This window comes from Carex rostrata, chromosome 24 (assembly GCF_964058835.1).
Source record: "Carex rostrata chromosome 24, lpCarRost1.2, whole genome shotgun sequence".
In the NCBI taxonomy this organism is placed as follows: Eukaryota; Viridiplantae; Streptophyta; class Magnoliopsida; order Poales; family Cyperaceae; genus Carex; species Carex rostrata.
In genome coordinates, this window is record NC_135941.1 from 4285823 (window position 1) to 4313138 (window position 27316).

General features: G+C 35.3%; 3 protein-coding genes across 7 annotated transcripts; 1 reads left to right on the forward strand and 2 right to left on the reverse strand.

Moving 5' to 3' along the window:
- Nucleotides 1-6835: 6835 nt before the first annotated feature.
- LOC144575665 (5'-3' exonuclease family protein) lies at nucleotides 6836-9513 on the forward strand. 2 transcript variants are annotated; one of them, XR_013518489.1, is made up of 6 exons: nucleotides 6836-7228; nucleotides 7339-7488; nucleotides 7576-7810; nucleotides 8541-8956; nucleotides 9046-9151; nucleotides 9348-9513. XR_013518489.1 is itself a non-coding variant. In XM_078325876.1 (6 exons), the coding sequence occupies exons 1-6, from the start codon at nucleotides 6890-6892 to the stop codon at nucleotides 9074-9076; spliced, it is 1089 nt and encodes a 362-aa protein (XP_078182002.1). In that variant the 5' UTR covers nucleotides 6836-6889; the 3' UTR covers nucleotides 9077-9322. The 2 variants fall into 2 exon arrangements, 1 of the variants encoding a protein (XP_078182002.1); XM_078325876.1 differs by lacking the exon at nucleotides 9348-9513 and having other exon boundaries at nucleotides 8541-8763; nucleotides 8846-8956; nucleotides 9046-9322.
- Nucleotides 9514-9531: 18 nt separating this feature from the next.
- On the reverse strand, nucleotides 9532-26887 carry LOC144575662 (zinc ion binding protein). 4 transcript variants are annotated; one of them, XM_078325874.1, is made up of 11 exons: nucleotides 26778-26887; nucleotides 11854-11967; nucleotides 11604-11704; nucleotides 11465-11505; nucleotides 11257-11357; nucleotides 11057-11144; nucleotides 10878-11004; nucleotides 10614-10782; nucleotides 10448-10519; nucleotides 9856-9969; nucleotides 9532-9763 (listed from the first exon to the last, which is right to left on the reverse strand). In XM_078325874.1, the coding sequence occupies exons 1-11, from the start codon at nucleotides 26883-26885 to the stop codon at nucleotides 9671-9673; spliced, it is 1128 nt and encodes a 375-aa protein (XP_078182000.1). In that variant the 5' UTR covers nucleotides 26886-26887; the 3' UTR covers nucleotides 9532-9670. The 4 variants fall into 4 exon arrangements, 3 of the variants coding, with proteins under 3 accessions (XP_078182000.1, XP_078182001.1, XP_078181999.1); XM_078325875.1 differs by lacking the exon at nucleotides 26778-26887 and adding an exon at nucleotides 12089-12223 and having other exon boundaries at nucleotides 10878-10986; XM_078325873.1 differs by lacking the exon at nucleotides 26778-26887 and adding an exon at nucleotides 12089-12223.
- On the reverse strand, nucleotides 24274-26024 carry LOC144575983 (uncharacterized). Its single transcript, XM_078326256.1, has one exon. The coding sequence runs from the start codon at nucleotides 25999-26001 to the stop codon at nucleotides 24274-24276; it is 1728 nt and encodes a 575-aa protein (XP_078182382.1). The 5' UTR covers nucleotides 26002-26024.
- Nucleotides 26888-27316: the final 429 nt, after the last annotated feature.

Below are 27316 nucleotides of genomic sequence, written 5' to 3' on the forward strand. Positions count from 1 at the left end.
AAAAAATTATGGATATGCTAAAAAAGAAAAGGTCAATAATGTATTAATGTTATTTTCAAATAAGACTTTGTCTGAAAAGTATATCATGTTTTAATATACTTCCTTTTCTGTTAGTTAGTCAATTAAACTAATTAAATAGCATCGAGGAGAGAGAGAGAGAGAAGTTATCGGATGATGTTATGGAATAACATTTTTACATTTACCGATCGTTCACTTATAATTTCACATCCTAAGGTAGGGGTGAAAATGGATAGAATAGTGGTAAAATATATTGATACATATCAGATATTAGACGGAAACGTGAATTAGATATTTTTAAATATATATTAGACTATATGGTATATATTTATTATTTTTTTGAAAGAGTATATATCTATTATTTAGATGCAAATAATTCAAATTTCAAACTATATTCATACCAGTACAAATATTTGAATATTAAATATCTATATTTAATTTTCAAATAATAATTCAGATTCAGTCTGATAATATACGATCCGCTTTCACCCGTACCCTCAAAGCTCAAGGCCTCAAGTGATTGGCAAAAAGAAAAATAAATGGGATGTAAAAACCACATCAATGAAGGTCAACAGTGTAGATGGGTAACTCTTACATCAAAATTTTGACATCAAAGTATAACATTAAATACGGGGGTCATAGTAATTAATTTTTATAAAAATTAGATCCAACGTTTGATTTTTTTTTTTTTTTTAAGTTCGAACGGTTAAATAAAAAAGAAAATATCATACAAGTAATTCAATCTTTTTTTAAATGATAGAAGTCAATTAATTCCTATAATTTAATAGCATATATGCTGCCTTTATTTAAATTCATAATGTGTCGTGACATGAGTTACATGTCGTTATAAAAATTGTCAAAAATAATTATAACACGTTTGTTACATGGTAATCAAATGTGACGTGATATTTTGATAACGTTGAGCACTTTTGATTGCGTTTAACTATTATTTTGAAATTTAAATTTATTTGAGAAAAAATATATCAAAATATTATATATAAATGAAATGATGTTGTCAACAAATTTACAGGTGGAAAAAAAATATACCGTCCGAAATTTGAATTATGAAGTTAATTAGATCACATTACACGACTATTTGTCATGATTCGTCATATCATGTATTGTGTTGTGATGTACCATACTATAATCAAGTTGATTTGTGTGTTGTGCTATATCGTGTTATTTTTATAAATGATTACGTAAAGAACACATTACAGGACATAAAAGTCACGACACGTGATTGATTTGTGTGCTGTACTGTCGTCACAATATTACATTATTGCATCTAACGTTTAATTATATATGGGTGATGCATAATTTCTGTCGGAGACGAGAGCAACAATCAAATTCAAATAGCTTATCGGATTCAAATTCATTAGCTAACTTACCAGATAAATCCAAATTTATAATATAAGCATTTCCAGGCTTCTCACAGAAAAATCAAAATAGCATACCAGGGGTACCAATTTAAGAGAAATATTATACTAATTGACAATAAACCTTGTAATTGGGAGAAAAATCAAAATAGCATAATTTATGGTATCATTTTTTAAAGTTCAATTCAAGGCAACAAGCCTTATTATTGTTCTACTAATTGACAAAGGGAATTGACAATTAAGAAAATTAAATAAGCACAAATAAAATTGGAAAGTTACACGCTAGAGTGAGAGAACTGATAGGGGTGGAGAGAGGTGGATTTTAGTGCATTTATTTTTTGAATATTTTTTGACCACTTGACTTTATATTAAATTAATTTGAATGTTTAAAATTTTCACATGCAGACACATCACTCGTAAGATAGGTGGATTTCAACGGTTCGGATTCGTCATTTGAAACCGATTTGATGGATTTTAGAGTTAAACTCACCAAACACTTTGGTGAGCTTAAAGAACACCCTAGTTCTACTCCAGAGAGAGAGAGAGTGATTAAAATTTTGGAGTTAGATAGCTGTGCACGAGAGAGAACAATTGAACATTCAGAGTCAGAGAGTTGCACAAGATATATCAGAATTTTAGACTTGCAATTTCAATGAATTTGAGCATGTTAAGCAAAAAAAAATTAAATAATGTTGATTGCTGAAGGTTTTGAGTTTTTTAGATGCTCACCCTCACTTTTCTCGAATTTTATTGTGTCCGCCCCTGTAATTAAGATATAATTTAGGCAATAATATTTGTAACGTTCCAAATATCATTTCTTATAATATTTTATCAGCGCAAAATACTATATCTACGGAAATATATATATACATGTTATAATTAGTAAATCACATTCTTACGTCGTCTCTCTCAAGAAAAAAAAAATAACAATGTTACATTATTTTAAAAAGAATTATACACTGAATTTTTCTAGTCAAAGGCTGAAAGCATGCATCTCCGTCGATATCAATTTCACAATTTATTGAATAAAATAAAAATTCAAACTTTATTTTAATATTAATTTTGGTCCTTTGGTCCATAGGGTGTTAATAACGCACCGCTGGTTTTGATCAAAGATATTTCGCCTCCGGACTTCTAGAAAACGAAAATCGACAGATTGCTTGAAAAAGTCAAGAGAAAGAGAAAAGGACATAGTCGTTAGTCTTTACGAAGGGAACAGCCAACGATCCTTGTCTATGGCGTAAAAATGAAGCCAGCTTTTTACAGTTTTTAATGCTTCAATGGATTATAGAGTGAAAACGAAGCAGATCATGGATTATTGAGTCTAATGAAAAAAATCTCGAAGGGGTTTAAAGCCGAAATTTTTAAAAATACCATACCTCCAAAATTAATTAATCAAAACACCACGATTTTGTGGAATTTCGAAAAATAGTATGACCGCATATAGACAGAGCAACCACTTTTCTGTGGGCCGCATCTAGAAAATGCGGACCATTAATAGAGGCTGCATCCCCTAAATGCGACCACCTGTTTTTTTTTTTTTTTTTTTTCCTTCTTCCTGCAGCGGCTTCAATTGAAATAAATAAAATAGCTGAAATTTTTGACCAACAGAAACATTGACCGAACCAATTCAAAAACGTTAATAGAGAAGGAAAAGGAAATAGAGAAAGAGGAAAAAAAAAAAAAAGATGGCCGCATCTAGGTGATGCGGTCCTCTATTTATGATCTGCATCCTCTAGATGCGGCCCCCATAAAGGTAGCCACACTTAGGAATGGAGCCGTGTCAAAATTTGAATTTTTCAGAAAATGTGATTGTTTGGTTTAATTTTTTTTTAAGGTATGTTATATTTAAAATATTCGGGGTTTAAAGCGCAGATAGATAAAGTTACACTAAAAATTAGATGCGGTCCTTCTAGGAAACCCTGTCGTCGGATCCTCTACAGCGCGGCAAAACTCTACACGGTGTGGTACCATATATAGAATCGTGATCTGGTAGAAAGTAGAAACTAATCAACTATAACCACTAAGCGAGACAGTATAATTATTATTTCCAGGGGCCAGGGGGTCACGAGTCACGACACGGTTGCTGAATAAATTATTTATTAGTTTGACTTGGTAGCTAAGCTAAGTTAATCCCGAATTATGTAGCAAGACAGAGACATTCTCTTTGGTGCCTAAAATTCAGGAAACGCGCTTCAGGCAAAAGTAGAAAGCGTTTTGGAGATTAATTAAATATGATTGAAACAGTACGCGGCACAATTTTTGGCCGAAATTTTTATTAATAGGAAATATAATAAAAAAATATCCAGATTAGAGAACACTTTTGATTTTTTTCGAGATATAGGGAAAACATTTTGATTTATCACGGCCTCTTGCCGTTATGACTTATCACGGCCAGGATTAACACTAATTACCGCACTTATTAAAAAAAAAAAAAAAAAAAAGAGTTCCTGGCCGTGATTGATAATCACGGCCAGAATTCAAATCCAGTGCAATATCTGACCGTGTAGAATGAGATCTGAGTTTGTCCTTTGTTCATTTTAATATGGCATTGCTGGCCGTGATTATCAATCACGGCCATGAAATTTGTTTTTTTTTTTTTTTTTTTTAATAAGTGCGGTAATTAGTGCTAATTTTGGCCGTGATAAGTCATAATGGCCAGAGGCCGTGATAAATTAAAACGTTTTCCCTATATCTCGAAAAAAATCAAAAGTGTTCTCTAATCTGGATATTTTTTTATTATATTTCCTATTAATAAAAATTTCGGCAATTTTTGGTCTTTGCAATGGTTAAAGAGGAAAACTTAAAAAATAATAATAATAATAATAACTAAAGAACTTTTAGTGTGCATTTTATTAGGATGTATTATTGATACAGTTGCAAAGATTATCTAAATAAAATAATTTAAATTGCACGTGTGCTCCGTATCTTTTATGCTAAATTCGACAAAAAAAATTAATGAATGTACCGTAATTGAATGCATAGTAGATTAAAATATAATTTATATCATACAAACAAGTTAAACATCGATCAGTTAAATTAAATATCTAACCGTCTTTCCTCAAAAAAGAAAATTCACCTAACAGTCAATGTCACATTAGGTTAGGAAGCCTTTTTCTCAGAGATTCTCTAATACATAAGATGTTAGTGACATAAATTTAAAATAATGACTAAATTGATAGTGAGGTAGATATAAAATATTGACTGAAATGAGAACTAATTTTTAATTTATCTTTTAATCCAGTAACAATGATAATGTTATTCACGTGAAAAGTCGCAAGTTTGAAATATGAGTGAATAAATTTTTTGTAGATATTAAATGATTAAATGACTCGACTTTCAACCTTTACTCACAAAAAGAAATCACTAAATTGCAAATGTTATAAGTATATGAAAGACTCATAACTTGTATGATCTTTATATATATTAGTGATTTAAGCTAAGCAATGAGTCAGCATCCTATGAGGCAGAACGGGTGCTAAATCACTCTATGATTTTAAAATTTTAGTTATGTATATTGAAATTTAATTGAATTTTATTATTTTAGAACTTTTTATATAGCTTAGCTCCACTCATAAAATATCATATGTTTACTTGTAGTCTAATGGTTAGAGCTTACTTTGTGGTTGTAAAGAGCTTTAGTTCAATTTCCACTAAAAACATATTGTTCATTTAATTGTAGTATCCCGAATTTCTAATTCCACCACTGAGGTGACATAATTTTTAAGTTTCAATATGGATAATCCGATCAAAATTCGAACTAATTCAGTCAAAACTCACAATGGGCTGACCTAAGAATTTGGCAAGAGGTAAGCAAAAAAATAAAAAATAAAAATTACCAGTAACTTACTGGTAGTGTTCGGCAATTGTATGAAGCTTAAATTTTAAGTAAGGAGCATCCATTTGACAATAAAGTTAAAAAGTCTTAAGCTTTAAGCTTGACAAAATGTTTAAGTCATGTAAAACCATGACTTAAAAACTAAGGCAAGCTTAAAAAAGGTAGGTAAAAGGAGCACTAAGAAGGTGGCATTAAGCTTGATAGAGGAGCACTCATTCGGTGAGTTTAAGACTCCTTAGAGCACTAAGAAGCATCAAGAAACTCTAAGTCATAGTTGCTGAACACCATATGTGGATTATAGCAAGTCTCCAATTGCGCATTGTAAGCTATAGCTAAGAAAAAAAACAGCAAGTAACAACTTTGAAACTATTGAATTGCAAAAAAGAAAAAAATGAATTGGACTGAATCGAACTCCGACATACAACAGAAATACAATTCACCAAGATCAACAATTATCCAAAAATAAATGAACTAAATCTTTTTTAAAAAAAAAATAATCAAAATTCAGACATAAACAACTATCTATTCCTAAACCTTATTGGGTCTCCCCATGTGCATGAAGCCCCTTTAAAGTTTGTGTCATTACAGAATGAACGGGTCGTATTCAAACTCAAAAATTTTGTTACCCCAGATTATATGAATTCCAGCAATGATGCACAACACATAGTTAAACCATGGGTCAGTTTTCTGATTTCAACATACTGCTCAACGAAGATCATGAATTATATATTTTTTTTACAGTTCAGATTAAATACTTCAACTCAATAAAAGGAATCATTTTTTTTTTTGAAGTATTGGCAGTGACTGCCAATAGAAAATTTTATTGAATAAAAGCTCAGCATTTACAAACTTCGTAGAGAAGCAGCAGGTGATCCTAGATTTATTTACAGCATCAGACCCCCGCTACTCTGTCTATATCTGGACTGTGATTAACAGTTCTCAGTCCACGTCCTACCAACATCTAGAGCCCTTACAGCGATAATCTCAGGTGGTATCTTGTTGTCACGGAAAAGGAATCATTTTTTAATGCTACAGCTGCATATAATAGAAGTCAACACATGCAGCTAGATAGATGGATTTTAGGAACATGGGAAATTAAGTTAACAGCAAAATGAAAATAAATCTCTCTTTGAAAATTCAATGTATACAAAGGAATAGATATCAAAACAAACATTACCTCATTTTATTTTATTTTAAAAAGAGATATTAAGAGAAGAAAATGCGTGTCTTTCTGTGTAGACATGTTTCGATTCCTTTCCAAACGACAACTACATTTTCCTTTATCTTTCCTAATGAATAAAATTCCCGTTCGGGAACGGTCGGTACCTTTTATCATATTCTTTTTATTCTTTCGGCCATTTTCCTTTTTTTCACGAGACTCTCCTCCTGCCTTTGACTTATTCTTCTGTAAAGCAAGTACCGCTGTTGATTCCTTTATTCTTTTCTCTTTTTTTCTTTATTTTTTTGTGCTCCTTTTACTTATTATAAATAAATAATCGATTCCTGGGCTATCATGGGCCGAACCATGAAATGCAAAGTACAATCCGATCCAATTCGGCCCAATATCACCCCAGTTAAGGCCCATCTTAAGAATCTCCATGCTTCGGGTAACGCAATACTCCCCCAATCCTCAATCACTCCAAGCTACTGAGGAGAAATGGCGATTATCGCGCCACCGAAGAGTACCGCGTGCACCGCGCCTACACATCTCGCCGCGTCCAGGCGGTCGCTTGCGTACACATTTCCAGTCATGTGTTCGTGCCTTCCTTCTTCTTCTTCTTCTACTACTACTACTACTACTTCCGTTACGTCATCTTATACTCAGTCGGTGACTCCTGTGAAGCATTTCGACAAACACCTCAGGGGCAAGCGGACCATCTGTTTCCTAGATGTAAATCCTCTCTGTTTTGATGCATCCAAGCCATGCATGAAGTCCTTTGTTTATTGGGTCAAGCACTTTTTCTCGAAAGTCAGCCTCCACGACCCGGTTATAGCGGCAAGTGTTCCATATGAACAGTTAAATGGACTAATTAATGCGCTGTTTATTCTATGAGATGCTAATTTGGGATATTAAATTTAGAAGTCTTTGATTTCTATTTGCATTAGGTTCTAGATGGTGAAGACGGGCATGAGTATAAGAAGCGCATCTTACCGTCATATAAAGCAGACAGGAGATGTGGGAATGGTGCTTCCATTGGTTGGCTAAGCCGAGCTGAGCCACAAATATTAGAAATTTTTCAAAATTGCAATGTCCCGGTACAAACATAATTAATAGATTTACCTCATATATTGGGAACCATCACCTTCTAATAATTAAATTTAAGGCTTGTATACAAATTACAGGTGGTAAAAGTCGAGGGCTATGAGGCAGATGATGTAATAGCAACACTAACGGATCAGGCACTGGAAAGTGGGTACAGAGTTTTGATTGGATCCCCTGATAAGGATTTCAAACAGTTAATTTCTAATGATGTTCAAATGGCAATGCCTGTTCTGGAGTTAAGGCGATGGTGTTTTTACAACCTGAAGCATTACATCAAGCAGTATGGAGTTGACCCGACTATGGATTTGAGCTTCAGTCAGTAACCTTATATATCGTGTTTCTTTCTTTATAAAACTTTGCAGTCAAGAGTCTATATTTTACCCTGCTTGTGAACTACAACTTAGGTATCCAGTTCTAACTAGTGCAAATAATTTGCTCAAATTTTCATAGTTATCCCCTACTAGCATATTGCCCGTGATGAAATAAATACGGGCTTTGCGTTTAAAATTACTGTCTTCTTTTGAGCCAAAATTTAGCTAACTGGGGAAACAGAATTAGGTGTGGGTAGCCATTTACTAAACAGTTTGAGCAGAATTAAGCAAGCTAAGGTAAATAGGTAATGGTACCTTTCTTTATATATATTGCTTTACTATACCTCCATTTTATCATTCAAGAGTTAGGTGTTGTCCGCAAATAACATGAAGTATGTTGATGCTAGTCTGGAATAAGAGAAATGTTGTGCTCTCAAACATAGTGACAATTTCGGGGTTCGAGAATTTGGCTAGGTCTAAAATTTATGATTCGGGCATAATACAGTTATAATTTTGGAAATAATTCATCTTCTTATAATGCACATAACAATATCCAAATTGGGAAGGTTTTAGAAAAAAAAATTAATGTGAATAATTCATAAAATTTGTAAACTTCATGAATAATTTGTGAAACTTAGAAATCCATTTAATTTTTCTATTTAGTCTTCAAGAAGGTGCTAAAATCAAGCTGTTCACAAATAACCTTTGTTTATCTTTTCATATTCTCTTAACAGGGTGCTTTATGGGTGATGCTGTAGATGGTGTACCCGGAATTCAAAAGCATGTACCATCATTCGGCCCTAAAACTGCCAAAAAATTACTAAAGAAACATGGCAATTTAGAAAATTTATTAAATGCTGCAGCAATTAAAATTGTTGGGAGGGACTATGCACAAGATGCTCTTACAAAATATGCAGATTATTTAAGGAGAAATTACCAAGTATTAAGTCTAAGGAGGTATTAAAAAAATCCAGTCTTTTGCAGTCATAGTTTATTGTTTTTTTAAAATTATGCCTTAACTGTGCTTAATTAAAAATAGGGATGCATGTATTCGGCTCGAGGAGAAATGGTTATGTGAGAGAGATTCTAGTAATGATTCAGTGGTGCTATCTAAGTTTGTTCACAAATTGTCTCAAGGCCAAGTTTGGAGGTAATATCTGCTTTACTAAACTAATTTACAACTTACCTACTAATATTAAACTACAATTTGACGTGGTTTTACTTACATATCATTTCCAGATCAAGACAGAGAGTGAACAGTACAACTTGATATTTTCAGCCTTGGACGGGGTGTGTTAACTTTCTGGCACTGTTTTGACCTGATTGATTCAAAATTACATTGCATGTAAGAACCTCTTAGTATTTTCTTGCTAGCTATTTTCTTCCTCTTTAGCTAATAAAGAGTCACTTGTATGAATAGCTTACGATGATGACTCAAGGAAAGTAAATGATTTGTTTACAGCCTACAACTCAATCTTCTCCCAAGATTATTTTAGAGGAATTATAAAGATTGACTTTGTATTTGTTTTAATTTGCTTCAGGTACTATTAATTGCCTCAATTGATGCCACAGGCCCTGCAAGTTGGAATGCATTTTTGTAGATGATGTTTTCTCTCTTTTCCATCTATTCTTTTTTTTTTATTAACCAAAATAAAGCGCTACTCTTACTAGTTACTAGTTATGAAATCTCCAAGTGGATTACCCAAATGCTTGGCTTCAAGTGGATTGTTCAAATGCTTGGCTTTCATTTTACTTTGTTACAATAGTTATAAAGAAGGTAGAAATTACATCTCAAAAAAATTCACCTACTAAAAAGGGAGAAGCATGTCAATCCCATTAAGCTAATAAAACATCATATAGTTTTCTACATCCCAAAAATAAAACAATTAGAGTAGCACGGCAAGTTCAACGCAGTTTCCTCAACAGGCAAGGGTTGTCTGAAAGGATTTACTTGAATCTACACCATTATTAGTTATGTATTAGTTAAGTCCTTCAACTAACTGTCATAAAACATATCATAGAAAATGAAAAATTATCAAGAAAAATTACTGATTCTGTCAAAGGATGTTCAGAAACTGAGCCTATGCAAAGGGAGGCTAGATATGCAGCTTCTTCACAGTAATCAGTAAAAATTGCTGGCACACCCATCCTTTTTATTTTTTCCTACAATACCACAAGTAACTGAATATTTCTACCATCTTAAAAATATTTGCATTGTGAAGAAACATATAAAAAAATTTAAAACCTAGTACGGGCCTAAGCTTGCCTAGGAGGCTTCATGAACCTAACCTCAAACATCATACAATCAGCTTCAAATATATTCAAAATGTTGAACTTGATCTACTTGATAACGCAAGCATTTATGTTTCAAATTTTTATTTTTCTCGAAATCATTTTGTACAAGTTCAAGAGGTTATAATATAGTTATTTTGTTGCGTCAATTAAAAAAAAAATCGGTCTCATATCCAAAACAAACTAACAAATTTAAAAGTTGGGACGTAAATGCTTGGTTTGTCAAGTAGATCAAAATCAATAGTTAAATTTGTGAAATGAAACTGATTCAATGGTTTGCAGATTGAGTACACTAATCCCCGGTGAGCTTAAGCTCGTACCAGCTTTACTCGCAAGAAAAAATGCATACAAGTGTTGGTAGCCAAGTAGAATATGCGGCGATACCAGCATTCGGGGCAACTATAATATTCGGCTTCGATTCCTACACAATAGTAGTAGAACTTTAACATGATACTTCATTAAAAAGCATCACTTCAAGCAATAAACATAAACTTTCATTTAAAAAAAAAAATCACCCTTATGATGTCAGAGTACCGATCATGGTAGAGACCCTTGCAAAGCTTGATTGTCAGTGTCCCTTTTAATGAACTGGAATTTTTACTAGGGTTGTTGCAAGAAGATTTGCAAGAGCAATCATCCTCTGAACAGTGGACATATTTGTTAAAATGTACGGTCTCTCCATCTCTATAAGTAAAGAAATCATTAGTTCATTACAACAAAACACAAACAAAGTTAGGTAAAAAAAAAGAAAAGAAAAAGAAAGATGGGTCTTAATAGACCTTGAAAGAGGAACTGCAGGCCCCACGAATTCTATATGAATGTTAACTCCTGGAAGTAGTGCTGTCAGCTCACTGAAAACAGGGATTTGTTGTATCTCTCTCTCAGGTCCTTCACATGAGGAACTATCTATTAAAAATTTGTAAATACTTAAGAGAGTAAAACGTGTTAAAAATAATACCTAAATAATGTATGTGCAACTCGTTTCCAGCTTCGGAAAGAGGAGTTTGTGCTTGAGAAAGTTGGATGCTGTGGTATACAGTCAGTGGCTGTAAATTAACAGACAAAAAGTGACAGCTCAGGGTGGGAATTGAAATTGTCTGATCTTGAAATAATTAAATTTAGGGGGGAAAAAATTAATTGTAGAAAACTGCAACAGACCCAATGGAGCAACACTGCAACAGGAGAATGTAAGGGAAGCCGTCTCCACTCGTAATACTCCTTCCAACTTTTTATTGGATTATTTAAATCAGCCTCTGGACCTGTTAACAAGCAAAAATTTGATTTTACACCCTACTTGTGTCATTGCCAAATTCACAGGTTAAAATACCGTTAATTGTTTTAAACCAAGAAAAAAGTAGCTAATTACCTGTGCATGGGCAGAGTTGACTGAGTAGACACCAGCTATCACTAGTCAATTGAAAGAAAAAATATTTCAAAAATCAGGTTATACTCAGAAAGAACGGAAACCAACAAAAAACAACCTTTTAGGGGGTAATATTATAAACCTCGAGAGATCAACTGAAGGTAATTTGGAAAGACAGCTGCATTCATACTTCCACATTCCTCTTCGGTGAAGTCCCATTGATTCTAGAGAGGCACAATTTCCCTTTAAAGCACCAAAATTAAGAAAATATTACCAATGTAAAACACTACACCACATACCGGTGAAGTACTGAATTTAGGAAACTTATATGCTCCAGGTTCCAGCTAATATGACATAAAGATCATATACTAAGAGAAAATATTTGTGATTACCTGGGGCGCAAGTGTGTCAGAGAAGGTGAAAGGAAAATCTGATATGAAAGGTGCTCGCCTCATTTGTTCCTCTAGTCGTTGACATTCCTCCTTGTGATATTCCCAATGCAACGTCTTCACAGAAAACAGAAGGAAACGAATAAGGAAAAAAATGGAAAATCAAGTGCAAAATAGTTTCACCTATTGTTATGTCAGCAAATAACAATCCAACTGATGGGACCCGCAGGTCGGAGACCTGATGAGAAGAAGAGCAATAGGAGACAACACCGCACACGCCACAGCGCCGCGAGGGTGGACCAGACTCACACGGTGTTGCTACCCTGCCTTTGGCTGCGCACTCCATCTCTTCCCGCCGGTTCGCTAATGGAGTTCAAATGGAACAGGTGGGAAACAGCACCGCCTCTCCAGTTTACAGGCAGTCTGGCTAGTAGACTAGTAGTCGAGGAATTTAGCTAGCCCACCGTGGCCTTTTAAGGCCCAATAATTCATTGTGCCTTTAAATAGCGATGGGCGTCGGACTCGGACCTATATTAGGCTCAATTGGCATGTTCGGCTACACAGAATAGTACAGAATAGTTGAATTGTAAAACTGAGAATAGAGAATTGAGAATTGATCACTTATTTAAACTATTTCTTTATTTTATTATTATGTTTGACAAGAATAATTGAAATTGAAGAAATATAAAGTTATTAAATATGAATCTAATAGAGAAAGGGCTATTATAACCTTATGAATTATTTTTTGTATATATTGTTACGACAACGTTTCAACTAAATGTAAAAATATCAAAATTGCCATCAAAAGACAAGAAAATATAAAACTATTGAATACAAATATACAATTTTTACTTATATCTAATAATAATTATTAAATCTTAGAGCAAACAACAATACAAATAAATTTAAAACTATAACAAAGTTGATACCAATAAATTCATAAAAACTAATAAAAAGAAAAACCACAACACACTGCATTTTTTACCGAGATGCCCTTTTCCATATTAGCAGTAGCATTCGAGTCCTCGAGAGGAGACTTTCAGGTTGAGCTGCCATCAACAGAGCTCCGGCAAGAGGGGGAATTATGGTCACCTCGGGATGCATGCTCAGGTCTTGGGAGATCAATTAAGGTTTCATCGAACTTCGACATGGTCACTAGTTAGTTGTACACTTACAAATGCCTATGATGTTTCACTGAGGCATTTCACTGAACAGGTACGCATGACTGTTGAAACTTGAATCTAAAGAATATTTGCCTCAATTTTTATGTAATTTCGATAGCTATGCCTCTTTGAAACTGTTCACAATTCAAGATCATGCCTTATGGCCATGATAATTGTCAATGGAGTGTACTAAAATCCATTTAGAATTGCCAATAACATTTATTTCTAAATAAAGGTAACATTGGTAGTTCCAAATAATTAAATTATGCTTGTTCTAAAAAACAACACCATCTGAGATCATAATTTGAAATTCAAACTACATAGAAGATATATTGTTCATAAAAAACAACTCAACTTTAAGTTGGTTATTTCAGTATTATACTAGAATCAGTATGGGGTAAGATGCTGTTGTACATGTCGGTTGCTGGCATGAAAAATGGATCACAATACTCTTCATAAGTTGCATGAGAACATGAAATTGAAAAGTAGTTTTCAGGAACAACTGTTTAAATGTGTAGCAAACTTTCACAGGACTAAAGGATTCATTCATGTCTAACTTTTGAAATGTACAAGAAAATTAGTAGTCTGGATTATGTACCTTGGATACATTGGTACGACCAGGATGAAGAACATCAATAACCTATACAAAACAAGTCAATATGACAAAACAAATCAATCAATCAGATCTAAAAACGTATGCCTCTTAGATGACTAAAAAATCATAAGCGGATTTGATAAAGGGGACTTACGAATTGCCTCCTTGAGAGGAGACGGTTTGTATTGTGCGTACAAAGCGTCACAGCTTTTGAATCCGCCATTTTCGTTCTCTTCTCTACTCCTCTCTCCTTCATGGGGAGAATGGGTAATCACCTGATCAGAGGAGCATACGATTTTACCTTATCGCCTCTCTTTCTGCTCTGCCATTGACGGGGCTAGTACGAGCTAGAAGCTCTAATAGGAAACACCTAGATCACAAAAGAAAAGAGACGAGAGAAGAGAAGGGATCTGGTTGGTAGTGGGGGTCGGAGAGAGACAAAACAGAGATTAGAAGAGGAGAACAGGTTTATAAGATCTGGTTGGAGGATCATTTTGAGAGATTTGCTGAACCAAATTTGATGTTCATTATATGAAAATTCTCAGGAAACAATGCTCTACGTGCTGGTAAAATTTCTTGAATTGTGAGTCTTCCTAGTTATACCAGAAAGGGATCTAAACATAGGGGTAAATTGGGAACTGTGAAGGTATTTTGCTGGTTTTTCACATTTCAAAGGCTGAATTTTAGAAAATCATAGAAAATACTAAAAATGTAAATTTTGGCTCTATTGATTGTTTTAAAGTCCCCCAGATGACTGTGTATTTGGTTTACTGATTTGGACTTGTAATCAGCTTGCACTGGTTGATGTATTTGGTTTACTACACTGACTTGTGATCAGCCTACACTGTGTATTATGTTTTTTTTGTTATCTGTGATCATCCTGCACTTTTATTGTAATTTAATTATCTGTTATTTAGGTATTGTGTTGTAGCTTATTAACTATTTCAAATTTATTTGAACTATTTTTGTTGTAATGGTTGAATTTTGCTTTCAAACATTGCTACAAATTTAAATGATGACTGAAATATTTTCTTTTGTTGTACTTTCTTACCTGGTTAGCTACTAGTTAGATTTTTTTTTTTTTTATCCCATTTTCAGCTCTATATGCAGTATGTAAGTATTTAGTGCATTTTTGTTTTTGACCTATTCTTTAATTTAGTAGCATGAATTTGTAAAACTATTAATCAATTACTGAGTCAAGTGTAGCATGCTTTCTGAAATTCTTCTCAAGTAACATAGCTTGCTCTTTTGATAGCCTCAGCTAGTCAACTTCTTTTTTTTCTTTTAGTAATTAAGCAAGAGACTTTGACAACATGGCAATTTTTTATTGATTCAACGGGCTATTTTATATAATATCGACCAATTAATGTTTTTAGTCATGATGCTTCTTCTTTAAGTAACAGCCATAACAAAGGATCTTTTGAAATTCATAGGACTCTGTTTTGATTATTTCATATTAAATATACTTGTAGATCAAAGTTGGTGTTAATTTGGTTGATTTGGCAGGATCATAGCGAGGGATTAAAGAAGCCGAACCCCCACTTGTAGTCGGGCAAGTTTTATCTCTTTAAATGCTTTGTCTCATTTAATTGTGTAGTACAATTCGTTAGTTATTAATATAGTACTTGATATTTCGATATTTATGTTTGATTATATGGTATACAGTTTTCCAATATTTATGTTTATATTTGTTTGTATGTATCAATATTTATGTTCTTGTTACTTGTATGTATCGATGTTTATGTTTATATGTGTTTGTATATTTATGTTGTATGCTGGGACGTGTGGTATCAATTATTAAATGGGGGTAATGTAAATAACAAAAAAAAATCCATATTTTGTATCAGCGACCGGTTTTAAGTATCAGTGACTGGTTATTTTGGTCTATGATAAATAGAGCATTAGCGACCGGGGGTTAGTTTTTCTGTGACCGTCCATATTGGTAGTTAATAATATGAGTATTAGCAACCGGTTTTGACTATTTCAATTTAAATGGATCAGTTTGGTTTAGATTTCTCAAAACGGATGAAACCAAACCGATCAATTTATAATGATTCGACTTTAAAAATGAATCGGTTCGGTTTTGATATGTATATTCTTGCAAAGAATTTTCGTTGTTAAGTATAAAATGTATATTATTCAATAATACTAATATCAACAGTGTGGTTCTTGTTGGTCCCAAAGACACTTAAAAGAGGTAAATAAGGCATTTTAAAAAAAAATTAATCTAAGTTAAATTATTTAGCATGTCTATAGGTTATTCTTGGCGGAAACTTAGAATAACTTTGTTCTAAACTAAAATGTAGTAAATAGTAGAGTTTAGAGACACTTGACACGAGAGTTATTTACAGAATTCGGCACTAATGCCTACGTCTCCGGGGCCTGCGATCTTCAAGATGGCACGCCTTTCTTTACCCAATGAGAAATGATTACAAAGTGGAACCGATGAGCCCTTACAAATCTTATGGAAAGTCACACGGCCCAAACACGAGCACTAAAGGCTCAAAGGAAGACAATCTGATTTGCGAGGACTCAAGGATTGCTAGATGAGCACAAGGCTCAAAGTAGTAATTGGTTTGATCACGCAGGATCACTCTAGAAGTTGTTGAATTTATTGAATAAGCTTGAGATTGATTGTGAGTATTGAAGTTTATGTACATAATCAATCAAAGGATAGTCCTCAGTCATATACACTTCTTTTTCTCGTCCAATTATATATGATCATATCTTATATTCTTTATTACAATTGGAAGCGTACATTAAAATTTAGTGGAGAGTTGCTAACTTTCTTTCCTTTTTAATTACCACTGCAAAAAAGTAGAAATTAACCAGCTGCTTCAACAATTCAATACTTCAATGTTCAATTAAAGAGATATCATTTCATTGCACAACATTAAAGAATAATTTAAGACAATCTTAATAAGTAATGCTGTAAAATAAATCAAATTCATTAAACTAGAGAAGGGACAAACCAAAACAACTGATCCGAACCGTAAGTATACTCTCCCAAAGAGCACATCTCAAAGCTTCTACTCTCTCCCATGTCATATCCGGCTACTATGTAACGATGCATAGAATTACAATGTGAGAAAGGTTTCTTCATTGGAGTGATGAAATATATGCAATTACCCTTATATTCATTATCATAATCACTGGCCATCAAGCTAAAAGCATTACGGTTGTCCAAAAACAGCATAATATCTCCAATTCCAGTTAACAAGGCCCAGTTAGGGTGGTTATTATCATAATTTTCAAGACGGTACACCACAAATTGATAATTATAGTATGGTTTATCATCTTCATGAGATGGAATAAAGTTCATTGAGACCAACAACAAACCATCACTTGTTGAAATCAAGCAAGAGCCAAGCATAACATCCACAGGACAAGAAATTGTTGAGAATACTTTTCCAGTGGGGCCATCACTAGAATCAGCAACTAATTTAAGAGTATCTGCAAACTTGAAATTCCTCCCTCTGTAGTGTGCAAGTGTTTGTCCCAAAGGGACTACCACTATAAGGCGTGTCATTTTGCCAGATAGTGCACAATAAAAAAATTTAGATATATTTCCAACAGGTACTGAAAGAGGAATCACTTGATCACGACCAGTAATCACGTTGCAACCAAACTGTTTAATTTTAAGCGGAAAGACATGAGTAGGAAACTTGTGAACTATTAGAGATGAGGCTGCTTCATATTTTTCCAAGATCATAAACTCATTAGACCTTTGATGAAAGCACGAGATTTTAATATATTCAAGTAAAGGACCGGAGAAGATTTTGCCAGACGGAAGGGCATGGAAACTGATTTTACAGGTCCCATCTGATTTGAGCATTATAATCCAAGGAAACCGAGGGGGGTTATCTGACAAGTTAGTGGCCGACCGCCACTGCTTGCATACAGCACGGAAGCGGATAAAATCAACAATGTCGCCTAACTTGTGCGCAATGAGGGGCAGCAGATCCGAACTTAGTTCCGCCCAATCTTTTGACACACTGGAGTAGTTGTTCGCCATAAATCCTCCACCTTGTATATATGCACAAGAAGGTATGAATGGATAGTAGACCTGTTACCAAATACAAGTTAAAATACGATTTATGTGGGCCCCACACGAGTTTTTATCTCAATAGAAAAATCCCATAATGACTCATTATTAATGAATACATCTCATAGTTCATCATCTCTCCACATCTATTTCACCTCTTTTTTTTTATCTATTATTAATTATATTGTCTATCTATTAGTTGAAACTTTGTAATTATAACAATTCTCTATTAAAGAAAATTGCTTATTTATATAGATTATGCATATTTTCAGCATTTTTATCGTTAATAATTTTATAATTTCAGTTAATAGATAGACAGCCATATATGATTCGTTGATGTAGGGGGTGGACAACAAAAGTGTTACAATGAGATCGGGAGGGAATTCAAGCATATTAAATGCAACAAATTAAGGAATAGTAAGGTAAGAATTATCTCTAATTATCTTTAATAACTTGCATGTAATTTAAGTATGTGAGGCTCTATGTAAAGGGGAAAAAAAAAAAGGAATGAAATTTTATAATTTTTCGAGATTTTCTAGCAAATTACGACTAAAAGTTCTTCGAAGATAAATTAAACATTTGAAACGATTTAAAAACATACAAGAAAAAAGCTTATCATTATGATTTACTTACATCATGTGTTGGATACGCAAGCACAGCCGAGCAAGAAAATGAAATAAAAATATGTGCTAATACAAACAATCAGTACTAACCAGCTTAATTTATGAATTGAGATCCACTGCCAATGGGTGGAATTGTGGTCGTTTCCCTTCTCTCCGATTTAATTACCACCATCCCTCCTCTTCAATTACTAACATATATACAGATGCTTAATGACTATTATAGAAAATAGAAAACTATAATTAGAAGAGAGAAGTCCAAAAATGCAAAGATTCTAAAAGTGGCACGATTATTTTAATTTTGTCGTGTAAAAATAATGTGACTTAATAGAAAGGCAAAAGATATTCATCACTATAATCTATAAAGAGACATTATTTTAGTTTATTTAGGGTAATTGAGGAGCCAGATGAAAACGGAGTACTAAATTTTGACATGATTATCAAATATCTATGTTAGCAAGTCGGTGATTATTAAATTAAATATATTTTTATTCCTTTTTTAATAAAGGATAAGATGAGCTCATGAGCACCTTATAAATTTAAAATGATTTTTAATAATAAAAACTAATAAATTAGATAAATTTAATCAGCAGTCACCGTTGGATCAACAATTTTATAAAATACTTAATAAATAGTAAAAAAATTCAGAAAAATGTAAAATTTGGTCTCCAAGCACATATTAATATGGAGAACAAGATTAACGGTTTGGATCGACCGTTAGAATTTTGAAAAATTAAATTTGGACCGTATGTATTTCGGCCCATATACATTCGAATGCACATTAGTCATTCTCTCTCTCTATATATATAGATATATAGATATATATATAGAGAGAGATGAGCTACGCTACTCCATGGAGTAAAACGCGTTGGTGCTCTATGGCACTATATTTTTATTTTGAAAATCCAAACGATCGATCCGAACTGCTCAACGTGATCTCCATATTGAAATGTGCTTGGAAACTAAATTTTACATTTTTTTGAAATTTTTTTACTATTTATTAAGTCATTTTGAAAATCTGAAAAATCCGGGTGAACAGTAAAAACAGTAAATTTTTCTGGACCATCAGATCGGCGATTTTCAAAGTGGCTTAATAAATAGTAAAAAAATTCCAAAAAATATAAAATTTGGTCTCCAAGCACATTTCAATATGGAGATCATGTTGAGCAGTTCGGATCGACATTTTGAACTTTAAAATCGCAAAATATGAGCGTGAAGTAAAATAGTCGCTTTACTTCGCAACTCACCATAGCCCATCTCATATGTGTGTGTGTGTGTGTGTATAGTTGGGTTAAAATGAGCCATGACTCATTTTAGCCATTTTGAAAATTCAAACAATTGATCCGAACTATTCATCTTGTTCTCCATATTGAAATGTGCTAGAAGACCAAATTTTATATTTTTTTGAAATTTTTTTACTATTTATTAAGCATTTTTAAAAATTACTGATTTGATGGTCCAGAAAATTTTACTGTTTTTTTAATATTCACAACAAAACAACAATTTTCAAAAATGCTTCATAAATAGTAAAAAAATTTCAAAAAATGTAAAGTTTGGTCTCCAAGCACATTTCAATATGGATATCACATCTAACGGTGGCTTAACAAAACAGTAAAATCAGCAGCCACCGTTGGATCAGCAATTTTCACTTGAGGGTCATTGGCTATACTGATACAGGTTGGGCTGGGAGCCTCACAGATCGAAAATCAACTTCAGGGTATTTTGTCTTTGTTGGAGGAAACTTGGTAACTTGGAGAAGCAAGAAACAAAGCGTGGTAGCGCTTTCAAGTGCAGGAGCTAAATTGATTGGGGTAACCAAAGAAGTGTGTGAGTTACTCTGGATAAAGAAGGTATTGAAGGAACTTGGATTTACATCAGAAGAAGCTGTGGATAATAAGGCAGCAATTGATATGTCGCATAATCCGGTGCAGCATGATAGAACCAAACACATGAGTGTGAACAGACATTTCCTAAAGGAGAACATCGACTCAAATGAGATTGAGTTGGAATTTGTTAGATCCGAAAGTCAAACTTGCAGATATATTAACCAAAGGTGTAACCAACAACATCTTCAATGGAGCAGTGAGCAAGTTAGGCATGACTGATTTGTACATGCCAATTTGAGGGGGAGTGTTGAATCAGACTAAAGAGGGAAGGCAGTAGCTGCCATAATCAATTCTCTTGATTTCCTAGTTAATTTGTTTCCTTATTCTAGAAGATTGTTCCCTAATTAATTTGTTTCCTTATTCTAGAAGATTGTTCCCTAGTTAATTTGTTTTCTCATTTTAGAAGATTGCAATAATAAGAAAAAAGTCAAGAAAGGAAAAAAAAAAAAGTAGGATCTAGAAAATTGAAGGGAAGTTCCTTCTATAAAACCTACCTTTCTTTCTCTGTAAGAATTATTCTTGTGTAAGAAATAAAAAACGTGTGTGTGAGTGTGGAGGACGTAGGTACCAAGTTGATATTGAATCTCGTTAAATTATGTGTTCAATTCTTTCTGTGTGAATTTTCGTTGTTCAAATTGTTACAAATAATAGCCAAGCACAGAAAGGCAAGTGTGTCAGAGAAGGTGAAAGGAAAATCTGATATGAAATATTCTTGCCTTATCTAATCCTCTAGCTGTTCACATTCCTCGTGATATTCCCAATGCAACATCTTCACACAAACAAAAAAAAACAATGAATAAGAAAAAGGGAAAAACGGGTGTCTAACTTTCAGTTTATGTCAGATACACGATCTGACGAACTAATCTCCACTTGCAATTGAGCTGCAAAGTCAGCTGCTTGGACAAGCTTTGACGATCTAAGCTTCAGCTCAATAGAACAGTGAGAGAGATAAAAGAGAAATTGGAACAAATTGTGTATTTATTTCATTATCCATTATGTTACAAGTATTAGCCTTATATAGGCGAAGTAAATTGAAAAGGAATTACAACTTTCTACAAGCTAGATGCGTCAAATGCATAGCGAGGTGACACCTCAGCTGCCATCACAACATCTTCTTTTTATTTGACAACAGACTAATGAATTCTACTGTAGATTACACCTAGGGACCACCTGTCAGTGTTTCAATGATCCTCCCCTTTAATTGATGCGTTCCCACCGGTCAGCTATGCTCTATTACATTGTTGCTGCCCGTCTCTTGGACCGTTCTGCCCAGCTCTCCTTCTCCTTCTTCACTAGTCTTGACCAGGTCAAAATTAACCCGAATCACTCCCAATTCAGCTCGGGCATCTGACAGTCCCCCCTCCTTAAACTGTTTCTCGACCTCGAGAATGAAATATGGGTACTTCTCTGCCATTTTTGGGTAATCTTCCCATGTGGCATCCTCAATTTCTTGACCTCTCCACTGGATCAAAACTTGTGCTACAGCAGAATTTCTTTTCTTCACCATTCTTCGAGCTATAATCGCCTGCGGCAAGAGGTGAGTTTCTGGCTGTGGTTCCAGCAATGGTAGAACTGGAGAAATTGCTTGATCCTTCCCGACTCTAGCCTTGAGCAGGGATACATGAAACACTGGATGGATAGAAGAACCTTCTGGTAGGTTGAGTCGGTAAGCACAGGTACCGACTTTCTGCAGAACTTCAAAAGGACCAAAAAATTTTGGGTTGAGCTTGTGATTTCCAGTTCCAGCTACTGAAACTTGTCGGTAAGCTTGCAATTTGAGATATACCCAATCTCCCTCTTCAAATTTTCGCTCACTGCGATGCTTGTCAGCATAAATTTTCATTCTTTCCTGAGCCTTGATCAAATTCGATTTCAGTTGGGATAGTGTGGTTTGGCGATCTCTCATGAGGGTGTTCACTGCCTCCACCTGACTCTTAGGAGCGCTACCTAAATCCAGTTGCGGTGGTGGGTATCCATAGAGTGCTTCAAAAGGACTGAGCTTGGTGGAGCGATGATAGGTACTGTTGTACCACCATTCGGCTAGTGACAGGTAATTGCTCCATTCCTTTTGTTTATCAAATACCATGCTTCTCAAATAGGCTTCTAGACACTGGTTCACCCTTTCTGTCTGCCCATCTGTTTGGGGATGATAGGCAGTGCTCATATTGAGCTTTACCCCCAACTTCAACATAAGCTCTTGCCAAAATCGACTAGTAAAAATCGGATCCCTATCAATGATTATGTTTTCAGGGAGACCATGGTGTTTATACACAAAATTCATAAAAGCTTGAGCTACATCACTAGCATGATAAGGATGAGATAATGATATGAAATGGGCATACTTAGTTAGTCGATCTACTACCACCATAATTACCTCTTTGCCCCTGGATTTTGGGAGCCCCGTGATAAAGTCCATGCCCACACTAGTCCAGGTTTCTATTGGCACAGGTAGGGGTTGTAATAGCCCAGGAGTTGCAATATGCTCTCCTTTGTTGATTTGGCAGTTATCACAATTTTTGATAAATTGGTGAATATCATCCTTCATCTTAGGCCAGTAAAATAGTTTCTTCACTCTTTGATAGGTGGCAATTATTCCTGAATGGCCCCCAATAGCTGAGTCATGCAATTCCTTGATCACCATTTCTCTCCAACTACCCTTGCTGCCTACACAAATTCTTCCCTTCCACCTGATTATCCCCATATGCTGAGAGAGATGTTTAGCTTCAGGTTGGGTGTTGTTGTTTGAACTGCCATTGCTCGTGTTTTGGATTTGTTGCAGTAATCCCTCAATCCATGTGTCACCTTGATAGCTACTGTGCACATCTTCCATCCATTTTGGTTTGAGCTCAGTAACTAACATTAAACCTGCATCATTAACACACATTAATTCCTTTGAATTATTTACCCTTGAAAGGGCATCTGCCACTTTGTTTTCACTGCCCTTTTTATACTCTATCACATAGTCCAACCCCAAGAGCTTGCTCAGACCCTTGTGTTGACTGGAAGTATTGAGTTTCTGCTCCAACAGGTATTTCAAACTGATGTGATCAGTTCTTATGACAAACTTGCCCCTCATTAGATAGTGCCTCCATTTCACTACTGCTGATACTAGAGCCAAGAATTCTTTTTCATAGGTAGACAAATTCTGGTTTTTCTGGCTTAGTTTCTTGCTGTAATAGGCTATTGGTTGCCTTCCTTGCATGAGCACAGCACCTATTCCATCATTGCAGGCATCAGTCTCAATTATGAAAGTTTTGGAAAAATCTGGCAAAGCCAACACAGGAGCTTGGGTCATAGCTTCTTTCAACCGTACAAAAGCCTTCATAGCCTCTTCACCCCACACAAATGCATCCTTCTTCAATAATTCAGTCAGAGGCTTAGAAATCATTCCATAACCCTTAATAAACTTCCTATAGTACCCTGTGAGACCAAGGAAACCCCTCAATTCCCTTACTGTCTTTGGTACCGGCCATTTGACCATGGCTTCAATTTTTTTACTGTCAGTGGATACCCCTCCTTGGGCAATAATGAACCCCAAGTATTCAATACTTTCTACACCAAACTCACACTTGCTCTTCTTCACATATAGCTGATGATTTCTCAGAATCTGAAAAACCAATTTTAGGTGTTCTAGGTGGGTTTCATGGTCTTGGCTGTAGATTAGGATGTCATCAAAGAAAACAAGAACAAAGTGTCTCAAATAGGGTTTAAAAAGGGAATTCATAAGAGCTTGAAAGGTAGCTGGGGCGTTTGTCAACCCAAAGGGCATTACATTGAATTCATACAACCCTTCATGTGTTTGAAAAGCTGTTTTCATTCTATCGGGTTCAGACATTCTAATCTGGTGGTAACCAGCTCTTAAGTCCAATTTAGAGAACACTGTGGCATGCTTCAACTCATCTAGTAAATCATCAATTACTGGTATCGGAAATTTGTTCTTGACAGTGTTGTCATTGAGTCTTCTATAGTCCACACACATTCTCCATGTTCCATCTTTCTTTTTGACTAATAGTATAGGAGAAGAGTAAGGACTGGTGGAGGGTTGAATGAAACAGTTCTTCATGAGTTCTTCTACAATTTTCTTAATCTCCAATCTCTGAAAATAGGAGAATCTCTAGGGTCTAAGGTTCACCACTTTGCTTTCATCTTTAAGAGGGATTTTGTGATCTACCTCCCTTGCTGGAGGCAATCCAACCGGTTCTTGAAATAATTCAGAATATTCGTCGAGAATTTTCTGAAATGAAGGTTCCACTTGACCTTCTCTTGGTTGTTCTTGTACCTCTAAACTGAACAAGTGTGCCAGTATCACTTGGCTCCCTTTCTTCTTCTCTTTTGTTATGTTTATGGATTGCTCACAGATCTTCACTTTAGCTACTACCTCTTCAACTTTCAGAAAAACTGAATTGCCCTTGTTGTTGAAACTCACACTTCCTTCCAAATAATCTTTGGTTATATGTCCAAATTGTGACAACCAATCGACCCCTAGGATTATGTCAAATCCAGGAATATCTAAGGCCACCAAGTTAGCTTCAAAATCCACCTTTTGTATGGTAAACTTCAGATTAGGGTAGATTAGAGTGGAAACCATTTTGGCTCCATTTGCCACCCCAATTGACATAGGCTTCATGGTCACAGTCTTGAGGTTTAACATCTGAATGAGTGTGGGATTTATGAAAGAGTGAGTGCTCCCTCCATCCATAAAGATACAAACAGGATTCTGCCCAATATACCCCTTGAATTGCAATGTGCCATTGTTCTTACAACTGCCATGAGTGCATAGTGAAATAGTGGCTTGTTCTTCTTCTTCACTCCCTTCCCCTCCTTTTCCTTCCATTCCTGTGATTTCAGTATCAGGTTCTTCACTGGTTTGTTCCACCTCTTCCTCTTCTTCCTCATCACCAACTTCCATTGTATGTAGAGTTTTATTTCCACATCTGTGACCCATGTAGTACTTATCCCCACATTTGAAACACAGGCCTTTTGCTTTCATCTCCTCCATAGTCATGGTTTTGGTGCTATTGACATTGTTTCTGGTGCTATTCAAATTTGTGTCACTCCATTTTTTATTCCCCACTTCAGCATTCTTTCCAAATTTTGAGTTCTGGTAAGGTTGGGCTGGGTACTGGTTCTGTTGACTCCTAACTGAACCATTTAACTTCTTAGTCCCTCCTAACACAACTTCAATCTTCCTTGCATATCTAATGGCTGACTTAAGGGTAGAGGGTTCAAACAAATCAATAGTATTTCTTATATCTTCCCTCAACCCACTCATGAAACACCCGACATAAAACTCATCACTGGCATCAATATGCCCCTTCCCAATCAACCGAGATTTTGCCCTCAGAAAATTCTTAGCGTAATCATCTACTCTTCCTACTTGATGAATTCTTTTGAACTCATCGATTGGGTTCCCTTTTGTTTCAGCAAAGAAATCGAGTACCTCTTCAATGAAAATGGGCCATGGAGGTAATTTCTTGGAGATCTTGACAGCTTTATACCATGCCTTAGCATCACCAGTTAAACTCATTGTAGCCATTCTTGTTTTGTGCACCTCGGGAATCTGATACAGCTCAAAGTACTGGTCACACTCTTCTATCCAGTCCACTGGATCTTCACCATCAAACACCGAAAAATCTAATCGAGGAATATAGCACCTTTGATTTTGAGGATTGGAATCACCTTTGTTTTTGTTCTTTCCAGCTTGTGGATCTTCATTCTCATCCAATTCTTCTTCAAATGGCTCTAGTGGACGCCTAGCTTGCGGATTGCTTGTGTGTGCAGCACCACTATTCTCCTCACCCTCAGCATGATTGCGCTCCATCAAAATCTCTAGCACACGCATCACCTTACTGTGGTTCTCATCGATCTTCGATCTCAGCTCCTTCTGAGATGCATCTGACTTCGATTATGTTTCGTGATCCTCTCGTTGATGCTCTCGAGATCCTGCTGGTATTCGTCATCTAGTGAAGCTGAACTGCGCGTTCTTCCGGCCATCGCCGTCTTCTTGTTTCTCTTGGGACGTGGCTTCCCCAGTTGTGATCGGATGCTCTGATACCACCTTGTCAGATAAACTATCTGACGAACTAATCTCCACTTGCAATTGAGCTGCAAAGTCAGCTGCTTAGACAAGCTTTGACGATCTGAGCTTCAGCTCAATAGAACAGTGAGAGAGATAAAAGAGAAATTGGAACAAATTGTGTATTTATTTCATTATCCATTATGTTACAAGTATTAGCCTTATATAGGCAAAGTAAATTGAAAAGGAATTACAACTTTCTACAAGCTAGATGCGTCAAATGCATAGCGAGGTGACACCTCAGCTGCCATCACAACATCTTCTTTTTATTTGACAACAGACTAATGAATTCTACTGTAGATTACACCTAGGGACCACCTGTCAGTGTTTCAATGATCCTCCCCTTTAATTGATGCGTTCCCACCGGTCAGCTATGCTCTATTACATTGTTGCTGCCCGTCTCTTGGACCGTTCTGCCCAGCTCTCCTTCTCCTTCTTCACTAGTCTTGACCAGGTCAAAATTAACCCGAATCACTCCCAATTCAGCTCGAGCATCTGACAGTTTATAATAATCCAATTGACGGGACCCGCAGTTCAGTGACCTGATGAGAAGGAGAGCAATAGGAGACGACACCGCACACGCCACAGCGGCAGGTGGGTGGACCAAGCTCACACGGTTTTGCTACGCTGTCTTCGGCCGCGCGCTCCATCTTTTCCCCCAATCCGCTAATGGAGTCGAAATGGAACGAGCGTGAAACAACGGCTCCACTTTCCACAGCTAGTAGTAGTAGACCAGTAGTTGAGGAATTAGCTAGCATACAGTGGGCTTTCTAGGCCCAAAAGTTCACCGTGCTTATAAAGAGCAACCGACTAGCCTACAGTGGGCTTTTTAGACCCAAAATTTCATCGTGCTTCTAAAGAGCAACCAACTCCTTTCAAAAGTCCTTTAACTAAACTTTGAGTATTGTACAATCTACCTAGATTTAAAAAAATATATATATATTGTACAATTATTCGTTTTTTTGTCAAATATAAATGATTTAAATTAAATTCCTCGTATTTGAATGGTCAATCCAAATAACTCTGTATTTTGTTTATCACATCACAGTGGAACAGTTAAAAAAAATAACATTGCAGTCAT